At 45.0% G+C, this 10,884-nt stretch overlaps 1 protein-coding gene across 2 annotated transcripts; it reads right to left on the reverse strand.

The window, feature by feature from the left end:
• Positions 1 to 16: 16 nt before the first annotated feature.
• mkln1 (muskelin 1, intracellular mediator containing kelch motifs) lies at positions 17 to 10,088 on the reverse strand. 2 transcript variants are annotated; one of them, XM_086103319.1, is made up of 18 exons: positions 9,967 to 10,088; positions 8,795 to 8,864; positions 8,460 to 8,602; positions 8,143 to 8,231; positions 7,945 to 8,054; positions 7,204 to 7,396; positions 7,040 to 7,117; positions 6,703 to 6,768; positions 6,100 to 6,212; positions 5,789 to 6,001; positions 5,470 to 5,691; positions 5,182 to 5,311; positions 4,107 to 4,254; positions 3,401 to 3,515; positions 3,035 to 3,174; positions 2,844 to 2,946; positions 2,672 to 2,726; positions 17 to 2,479 (listed from the first exon to the last, which is right to left on the reverse strand). In XM_086103319.1, the coding sequence occupies exons 1-18, from the start codon at positions 10,044 to 10,046 to the stop codon at positions 2,358 to 2,360; spliced, it is 2,190 nt and encodes a 729-aa protein (XP_085959445.1). In that variant the 5' UTR covers positions 10,047 to 10,088; the 3' UTR covers positions 17 to 2,357. The 2 variants fall into 2 exon arrangements, with proteins under 2 accessions (XP_085959445.1, XP_085959444.1); XM_086103318.1 differs by having other exon boundaries at positions 7,001 to 7,117.
• Between the last annotated feature and the right edge of the window lie 796 nt (positions 10,089 to 10,884).

Here is a 10,884-nt window from a genome sequence, read left to right on the forward strand (position 1 = left end):
ATGTCAAAAGTCAGAATATAAGAAAACCTGAAGAAAATACAATCTTTATTCATTATTTACATTACATACAATGCAATACTACAAGGCTTTCTACACATTCCACAGAGAAGTGCTCACAGTACTTACACTCGGAACGCCACACTTCCAAACAAGGCTCGAGAAAGATGATGATGGGGGGGGACAACGAGGAGGAAATCAAACGGTAATATTTGGCATCGGTTTGAAACAAAAGGTGCTTTTGTTTGTTTGTTTTTACTTTTACCAGACACACGGCAACACGCACACACACGCCCTGGTTCAACACAATTGATGACCAGCGTTCATGTAAAAGAAGCACACGGTGGAATCACCAGCTCACATAATTTGGAGTCATGACGACAAGTCGTCAATGGCGGTGCACTTAACGCCATTCGGTACGCATCAATGCCAGTCTGAGAAAGGAATATCGGGGCCACGCTGAATTATGCAATGAGAATAAAGTCAGAGAATTAGAAGAAAAAGTCTAAACGTTGTGGAAAATAGAAACCTTTTTCCCCCCCGGGTCCTACATACAGATGGAGAAAATGTAATTTGGATGAATTTGGGGTATTTAAATGATATTATGATAAAATCCTGAGTAAATATTTAACAAGTGTCATTTTACAATATGAAGTCAATAATATTGAAATCTTTTCATTTAAGATGATCATTTATCAGACCTCGAGAGTGGGAGGCATTGCCCATATTGTTTTTTAGTTTTAATGAGAGAATAAGGCAGCCCCAAAAAACGGGGGGGGGGGGGGGGGGCGGGGACAACATGGGTAGTACTTTTCTAAATAGAAGTCAGAATATTACAATAATAAAGTTCGAGGACAAAAAAAAAGTATACTTTTGCTCGCAAAAAACAAACAAACCAAAAAAAAAAAGATCACCTACTATCCAAATAATTTTTCTCATAGCAGTAATTCCTAAACTATTTCTTGCATTTTTTTTCACCGTGGCCCAAATATTCCTTTTTTACATTTTATAATTCCCTCTCATGATGCGAATGCACACGCGATCAAATTCCAAACCACAATGCGCACACAAAAGCACCACACAATTCTATTTAAGTGTTTCTAGCATAAGGGAGGACGGGGACGGGGGACGGGGTTTTGTTTTCTTACTATTATTACAAAAAATTAATTTGCACTCCACAACTCTGTTAATGGCGTATTCTGACACACAAAAACTACGGGCACGAATCTTAAGTCTTTCTCGATAAATTTTCCACTACGCTGGTAATTGCGGCGCAAATGACTTTTGCAATATGGAATAAGATTTTTCAAAATAAGATAAAACCACAGAAATTGGCAAATGCCCTAATCGAATCAAATTCATTTCCCCCCCCTCAAAAAAAAAAATCAACCTTCATTCACCCAGTGCTTTTCTGTGCTGCGATGCCACCGTAACATGAGATTGACACGACCGGATCATTTCATGTCTTGAGTGGGGACGCAAACACAACCGGGAAGCTGATGCTATGCGGCTAACACACTCATGCACGCACACAATAATGCAGCAGTTATAATATAGTGTTGTTGTTTTTTAATGCAGGAGAACTGGGATTGCTGCACATGTGGACCAACTTAGCTCTCACTGCATTTATTTTCCCCCAAGTTGCTGAAGGCGTAGTGGTAAACTCGCCCGACTTGTGTGCGGGGACCGTGGGATCGGTTCCCATTCAGCGGCGGTGTGAATGTGGGTGTGAATGGTTTGTTTAGTCTTTATATGTGCCCTGCAACCGACTGGCGACCAGTTCAGGGTGTAGTCTGCAGAGATAGGCTCCAGCACCCCGCGCGTACCATACCACTACTATTAAATAACTGTACATGTAGATTAGATAATCCCTTTAGATACTTTTTTTTTGGGGGGTTCAGTGGACTGTCGCAGATTCTGTCATGATAGGCGGTCTACAAAATTATGAGCAGAACTGTATTTTACTCCACCACGGAATACTTGGTGTCGGTATTGTAATGAGTGCTATTAATTCAAAAAATGTGAACTCCAAATGTAGTAAATCAGGCCTGGTTGGCTAAGAGTGAGGATGCAAATGACTGAGGCAAGAGAGGGGGAAAAAAAAAAAAAAAGGTTTGGCAGTTGGTTGTCACACGCACGCATACACGATTCCACTCAAGTACGACACAGTCTTGGCTAGGCATTGTCTCAGTCTCGGGGTGGCAGCAGCAGATGGCGACAAAATGATGGGAGGGGGCATGATATTAGAAATGGAAAGTACCTGGTGTCTCTCGCGCCTTTTTTTTCCTCCTTGCATTTTTGTCCAGCGGGCGAGGTGGTGACGCGTCGCAGGGCAGGGCGGAGGGTGACGGGGGGAGGGGCTAAAGGGTGATGAGGTCCACCAGGTTGCCCTTCGGCGGCGTCATGCTGTCGGGGAAGAAGTTTACGAGTGTGTCGAAGAGCTGCGTGCGCTGGGCGTACGTCTGGTCCACGTCCGAGAAACCTGAGGCACATTTCACATTTACCGAACATTTATTGGAGAAGGTGAGTCGAATCGCCGTTTTCTGCCAAGTGCTACCGTATATGTTTGTTTTGCCCATGTGTGATGTCATGCAAGTGGTGCTTCAGTGTTATTCAGGCAGGAATATTGCCAAAAGTCTAACAAGGGACGTGGAATAAAAATCTGGAGTATTACCCAGAGGGATGAAGTCATTGCTGGACTTGAACAGAGCTGAGGGCAGGAGCTGGAACTACAGCGCAACATGAATTGTCATGAAATTATCATCGCTCGCAGGAGCAAAATCCAAACAGCGTTTGAAGTGACAATAAAAATATCTCTGCAAAGGCAAAGACGATGAATCCAGTACCTCTTTGGTCTCCTCGGGGTCTGTGTGGTCCACTGTGAGCGACAGGTCATCCTGCAGGTATTTGAGCGCGCTCAGTGGCTCCGATTGCGCTTTTTCTTCAAACCTGGCCACACAACAAAGACATCGGCGTTGCCGCGGTTCTGAGATATCGTCACTAGGTGGCACCGGAGGTCTGCCGGGCAGCCACCGACCTGTACTTCCTGATGAGATATCTGCAGTGGCGCAGCAGGTACTCCTTGGAGGGCCGACAGAGTTTCAGGGACCAGAAGTCATCCAGACGCATTTTGGGAGAGCAAGACTTGCCTGGATTGCCGCCAAACAGGTAATGCACCTGGGAAACCAGACAATTACTTTTTTTTGCATATCAATGGCTGCGTCTCCGCTCGACAACTCATCAAGAGTGAATTGAAACCAGAAAATCAATCTTGTACCAGGGCTTTTCTGAAAACGTGTCAGTGAGGAAGTCCGTCCTCGTTCTTTCACAATAATGCGTCATGTTCAAAATTGTGCACAGTAGTTACGTTTGTGACGATGAGGTCCGAAATAAATCACCGCACCTTATGCATCTCGTCGTAGACGAGCTGGTGAGCGAAGCGCGGACACGGCTCCTCCTCCTGCGGGACCTTGCTGGGGGTTTCCTTCACTGCCTGGTCGTTCTTATACACACAGGACCTTGGACATCAGCATAAATAGAACAGGAAGGACATTAGCATAACTGTTGCCGGGAAGACTTAAAGGAAAACCTTATGAATAGCCACCGCCACCACATGGGCAGTAAAAACTTCAACGCCGAGCCCATTTGGCGGCTTTAACGAGAGGGCGACTTTTCCTTTCCACAATGACATCAAATACTGGAGTTCCTCAACTCGTGGTTGTCCCTCAATGAGATGTCATGCCTCCAATTAGAAACTAAATTAAGGTGCTACGGGATAAAGGGTACACGTGTCTCTACAAAAAAAAAAAAATTACTATATTTTTTACAAATCCACTTTTGTGGAAATAAATGACAACGCAGGCACCAAAAGAAGTAATGAGCGCACATCCGCGTAAAAAAAATAAAAAAATCTCACTGGTCTGTTTGACTGGGCTCGTGGAGAACAAGAACAACTCAAATCAACGTGCTGGAACACTGAGGACGGCTTGTACTTTCCCGACCGGTGATTCAAAAATGATGAGTGCCGATTCAGTACACACACATGGCTGCACCCTGAGAGGGGCTACTTCTCTGGTGCGCGTTAGCTCCCCGTCCACTGGGTGCCCTACCAGTTGTTGCGAGCGATGTCATAGATCCAGAAGGAGTTGCGGACGTTCTCCTCGCGTTTGTCTTTGTCCTTGCTGAGGCCCGACAGGACGTGGATCTCATTGAGCTCCGGGTCGATGGTGGCTCTCTGGGTAAAGCCCGTCATCGGTACTAGGGAGGGATAGGGGGGGGGGGGCAATGAGGTGACAATCATTATTCAACCTGGGAATTAATTTCAGCCATTCAAAATAAAACCATGAGAGAGAAATACCACGGCAGCAGAATTAATAGCGCTGAATTAAAAAAGAAAACATAACAGTATGTCGCCACGGCAACCAGGCCAGACTGCCGTGCGCCGCATGCAAATTCAGCCTGACTTTCATTTCCTCCCCACCGCTTAATACGTGAAATCCCCACAGCTCAGCTCTTAATATACAGGTCAGTCAATCGTCTTTCGCAACGAGCAAGACATCAAACCAAATACTTTCTTACGATCATATTTCGGAGCCTTTTTGAGGGCCCCAATAGTTATTTACACGCTGGTCAAAAAGCAGCACAGGCACGCTTACAAGAGAGTTGTCGGACTCTCAACTGACTGCACTTTGGCAAATATTCAAAAATGGTGACAAAGGCTCGCTTTGCTGACACACATCGACGACGATGCGACAGCGCCGCTGTCTGAGCTGCACATTCACTCACTCACATGAGAGTGAGAGAGAGAGAGACAGATTTACAAGATACAAAGAAGCAACTGTTTGTGCTGGCCGCTTCCTTCCTTCCGTCCGTCCCTTTCGGTTGTTTTATGCATTTGCACAATGGCGCTGGCAATTTGTCATCTCTTTTGGCTCCAGATTGCGCAGCGTATTCATTCTGGTTAAATCTGAGAGATGAATAGATATTAGCAGTTCATTAATATTTGGATGATAACTTTTTTTTGCCCATGTTGACATCGAAGCCCCTCCCACCTCAGCGTTGCCAAGTGAGCAACTTTTCCGCCCTCTCTTGCGACTATTTTTCAAAATCTAATTCTAGCTGAGAAGAAGAAGAAAAAAATCTCGGACTTCCTTTTCAGGCCATATCGCCCAACTCAATTCTTACCCATGCCCGAGTCCTTCTTGGTGCCGTCAGATATGATCTCCACGTGGTCTCCATCCACATCGTAGCTGAAGAAATCGTTCAGGTAGGTCTTCGATCTCTGACCCCCAAACACATACAGACAGCGGTTTCTCTGAGAATGACAGAGGGGGTGGGGAGGGAACTGTGATGAACTCATTCAGTACCAGCCAATTCTGGACCGAGTCTGAAAAGACGTTTAAAACCGTCTTTGGGAGTGAATGAGTTAAGTCCAAGCTCATCGGGCAGGACGATTTGATTTTGCAGACTCACGGTGTGGAAGAGCATGCAGTGTCCGATGCGCGACTGGATGTCCTCGGGGCCGGCGTTGCACGAATCTTCCCGCAGGAGGCTCCACGTGGCCGCTTGGCAGTGGTAGGCGTAAAGGCCACTGAACTGCGGCTCGGACGTGCGGCTGTCCTCCACGCTGCCGTTGCACGTCAGGATGCGGCCGCCAAACGTGTAGATCATGTGCTTTTCCGAGTCCATGCACATCTGTTCGGATGGCAAAAAAGGCGATGAGTCATGCCGAAATGGAATTATTTACAACAATTGTTTTGTAGTTCAGTGACAATGAGCAGACTTTGGTTACCTGATGGTCGAACACAAGCTTGGGCCCCCCGTCGGCCGCCGTGTCTTCGCTGAGAAGCGCCCACGTGTTGACGTCGATGTCGTAGCGGTAGAAGTCACTCTTGAGGGACTTACTGTTCCTGACGCTGGAGTCCAGGTAGCGGCCCAGCGTGTAGATCTGCCGTCGCTGCGAGTCGATGCACATCTTATGGCAGGAGCGGGCACTCGGACCGTTCTGGTCAAAACACGATTCACTTTTGTGAGAGGCTGCTTCGATCCACTGCAATTTGCAGGATCCCCGACTTTAAGCATCGCGCTTTCTGGCCACATTACCTCTTTCTCAGTATCCCGAGAGATGCAGACCCACTGGTTCTCCTGAACGCTGTAAGCCCAGAAGTCAGCAAGGTCCTGCGTGCCATCCCAGCCCCCAAACAAGTAGACCGTCTCTGCGGGATACAAATGACGCTTGATCAATTTCCAACTCTCTTATCGGTATGACGCAATCTGTAATCATGTCACGTGATGCAAAACTTTGCAAGGGAATAAACAGGAATTCCACGAACGCCACCAGTTGAGGAAAAAACAGCCGTGGAATAATTGTGAACGGCGATTTAAAGTGATGCTCTCGGAGCCGTCGCCATTTTCCAAAAATGAAAATGTAACTTGTATAAACATCCTTGAGTGCAAACAACACAAAAGGTCAGTGCGCGCCTTTCTGAAACAAAGCCCTTCTCTTGGCTCGGCAGACAATAACGTGTCACTCACTCGCACGCGCACGGGAAGTACACATCAGCGGCCACCCGATACGGAATCTTCGGATTTAACACAAATAAAGCGTGGCAAGAGTCGTGCGGAGGAGGAAATGAGTCAGAGAGCTTCGCCTTGGTTAAAACGGCCAAGTCAAAACACTGCTTGTGTGTGTGCGTGTGTTCTCACCGGTCTGAACGTCAATGACCATTTGATGTCCTCCCCTCATCCCGGGTCTGTTGTCGTCGGCGTCGGCTGTAGAGAGCAGAGGAAGGCCGGTACAAAGAAGGCATGTGAGTATGAGATGCAGGGGTGGGGGGCGGGGGGAGTTGGGAAAGCGGGAAGGAATGGCGTGGAATGGGTTGGGAGGTTAAAGGTTCAGCGACACACACGCAGAAAAAGGAAGGCGACATTGTTTTAGCGACAAAGCTTTTGACATGATCCTGAAATGTTTAGGAGAAGTCCCGCTTTGAATAGATGGCCTCACTGTTCATGTCGTCTCTGTTGATTTCTTGGGCGCTTGTACCTTTGTTGCATTTGGGGATGATCTGACTCCACCTGGGCTTGTACTCCTGCTGGCTGATATACTGGTTAAACAAACCGTCTACGAAGAGAGAAGCGGCATCAGCGCACACAAGAACCGGACAAAAACGGAGGCCCCCGAAACGGGGGGGGGGGGGGGGGGCGGACCTCGGACGGCTTTGTCAATGAGATCCTCGCAGGCGTCGAAATCGCCTTGCAGCACCAGCCGGTCATGCAGGTGAGTGAGCATGGGATGTTCGAGCGCTATGCGCGTCTTCTTCTGCAGCGACTCGAAGGCCTCCGTGTAGTTGTGCTGGCGGAAGTGTTTGAGGCAGAGGCGGATGGCTTCCTGTTCTCTGTACTGCAAAGGGCATAAAAAGGGCACTTGACAATCACTGGCCACACCCCCTCTTGCGCTGACAGTGATTGTTGTTATCGCACATCTAATCTGAATGGAAGAAAAAACAGCTCGGGTACAACTTCAATTGGCGCGTCAATTGTTTGATTAAAAAATTTGACAATCGTGTCAATGACCGGCGATCAGGAATTCTTTCTTTGGATTGTGATGAACGCACACTGTTGTGTGGTTACGTCGAAGCAAATGAGGGGAAACGACATGGAACAACTTGGAAGTAGTAACTGGGAAAGAGCAACAGAGGGTGCTGAGATTCAGTCGGATTTGGTTTGTTGGCCAAAAAAAGCAGGGAGTTTTTTTTTTAAATGTACAAAAAAAAAAAAACATTTTCTGCACTATACCAAAAGCCATTGGATAAAAATGACAACTAAATTAATTCACGTTGTTCCAGGTGAGTAAAAACAATTTTTGGGAGGGACTTTGCCAAAAATCTTATTTTTATTATTATTATTATTTATGTATTTATTTATTTTTTAAACAAACCCATATCTTACCTTGCTGTACCAGTTAAGGCAGGGCTGCACTACATCCGGATCCTCGATCCCATGCAGCTCAATGTACCAGATGCTGAAGTTAAAACTCGGACCCCACGACATCAGAGGCACTGCAGGGGCAGAGTGGAGGGAAAACTCCGGCGAAACAGCTCGAGAAAGCGAACGTTAAGATCTGCATCCGGGTGAACCGCTCCTCACCTATTTTGACAAATCTACAGGGAAACATCTGCTCGTCGATCTTGTGCTTTAAGGTGAATGTTTCCTTGTTGTAGTCGTTTTTAAGGCCACTGGCAGAGGGGAAGAAAAAAAGAGGCCACCCTTTCACTACTTCTACTCTTGGACGTGCCGAGTTCTCGCACATGCTGGGAAAATCGGTTAAACGAGACATCTTTTGCTTTCTTTTCTTCATTTGAGATGCAGGGTTTTGAATTACAAGCATGGCATAATATGTTCCCTTTCAGCATCAATAAATAACATTTTCATATCGCCGGTATTTGTAAGCAGATCAAGCTCACCTGGACAAAAGCTCAGTCATGTTTTCTTCGCTCATGCCACCGAACACCTTGAACTTCTTCAGGTTGCAGACGTGCGTTTTCTCGTATTTCCCGAAGGTGATGCTCTGAACAATCGCCGGCCTCTCCAGTTTCAAGATTAAAAACTGCAAGACGCAGGAACAGCATCTTAAATTCAATCAGTTGCATTTGAATCCGAAGATTTCAGGAGGTCAACCGGAGACACCGCAAGAGACATATTTTCACAATTAAGTTTTGTTAAAAAAAAAAAAAAGGTACATGACAAAATTTCTGTGTAACAATGGTTAAAAAGACACATGTTGCAGCATCATAATTACCTGTGGAGGGTAGTTGCTCTCAGATGACCACCTAGACGACTGATCATTAGGTTTGTCCACCAAAATGTTCCTAAATAAACAAGACAAGTTAATACAACAAAATAAATACACATTTATGGGGACAACAATCACAAAAGAGTTGTTAACAACAGGGCTACGTTTATTAAAGACACCCTCATGGCGATTATCCTTCACGTGCAGGTACTGGAATGTGAGAGCAAGCCAGACTGAATGTGAAAGCTCCAAAAACTGGATTTGAACCCCCCGAACTGTGAGGCGCAACCGTGACGGCTAAACACAGCTAACTCGTATAAAATCACAGATTAATAACTCCCAAAGTGTGATTCCGTCAAAGAGTCCCTGCCTGACTACAGTTTTGTTATATGTAACTTTTAAGTTCAACCATTTGCATTTAATCATTAAGAACTGCTTGTCTTTTTTAAGCTTCACTCATTAAATTTAATTTTCTTAAATATTATGGTTCAGCGCAGTGTTAATGTGTAGCATGTGCCTAATGTATTTTTATAGGTGCAAATTTCGTATGAAGTACGATTACAGTACTATCATGCTGTTTTTATTTTTTTTGCATGTTTAAACCAGTCACTTCTGCATTTAGGAAGCAATAAGATGGCATTACTACTGCATTTCTAATGTTGTATCATTGAAGTAGCCACTTTTATATTAACTGAGAAGTCCAAGTAAACGCAATGCATTGCTTTATTGAGTTCAAATGTTTCTATCTTGCAATCTGCTGGGCCTGCATGCCCCTTTCCTCTGTTGTCAATTACACTGCGATTGATACTTATTAAAAATGCTGTCAACGAGATAAAAGAGTACGATATAATAGTACAGCATACGTTGACACACTGCAATGTCGCTAAAACGGGGACTTAATGCAAGTAATAAGGGAGTTAAACCTAATATTTGGCTGGACAGTGTCACGGAGGGCATATTTAATTGTCAGAGAACTGACTCAACTAACCTAGAAGATCCTTTGGAACGAGTGCCTGCCATAAATCATTCTAAAAATGTCGGTAGCATCGTTAGCCGAAGCTAACTAGCCTGGATTTAAGACGAGGGGCTAGGCCAGTAAGCTTACAAGGTCGGTGAACACAGGATATCACAAGGGCCTAAATGCACAGAGCAGGCAGACGAATGTGAAAATTACTCACTCTGGTAAATACGCGGAGGAGTACGAGCTCCATTTAAAAACGCTGAACGTGAGAACTCTGCTCTCTGGAACGACAGCCATCTTGTTTCAGGAAGGAAAAAAAAAATAAGCGGGGGGAGCTAAGGAAGAGACGCGCTAGACCTAAAAGACACACGGCATATTTTTTTCGTTTCACACAATATGCATCAGGTTAATTATATTTAATATATTTAAATTATTTAGCATCTCTTAAAACAACCTCCTGAAGAACAACAGATCCATATTTTTACTTCATAATCAAATCGTTTTATTATATACACACACGTTAGGACTTTAGCTTACATATGGACACTCATAATAAATAGGCTAATGTAATAAGTGTACATTGGCGTTAAGTGTGAATTTCTCGAACGTGATAGGGCTTTAATACAAAAAAACGCACGCCCTACATTCACAGGACCAGCAGGCTTGCCCTGACAAATATGGCGGCGACGGCAACGCGTCACGTACGTCGAGCAGCGTTAAAAATTAGCATAGACACACAACCGACGTACCGCTGCCTGCAATTTGGTCAAACTAAGAGTTGAATACTCACACGAGTCATTCAACATAGAAATGTTCAAATTCTGAGGTAAATTTCATCCACACAACATGTAAGTTACATTAGTAAAAACAGAACAGTACCTACCTACCGACCTGCCTACCTTCCTCTAAAAGGGTGCGCGCACTTGTGCAACATTATCTTAGTTGTTTATTTTTAATTATTTTCTCGAAAATGATTCTCTTTTCGTCAGACGAGTTGTAAAGCTTATACACAAGTCACGTAAATAAATGTCATTGTGGCGTGTTGCCCCTCACCATACATGCAAGCAATTTTGATATTCAAAAAAATAATACTTTTGGAAAACAACTTTCAGAGTGATCTCAGTCTTTTCTTGAA

Source organism: Hippocampus guttulatus, chromosome 22 (assembly GCF_054856545.1).
Source record: "Hippocampus guttulatus isolate MCC_2025c chromosome 22, RoL_Hgut_1.0, whole genome shotgun sequence".
NCBI classification, from domain to species: domain Eukaryota; kingdom Metazoa; phylum Chordata; class Actinopteri; order Syngnathiformes; family Syngnathidae; genus Hippocampus; species Hippocampus guttulatus.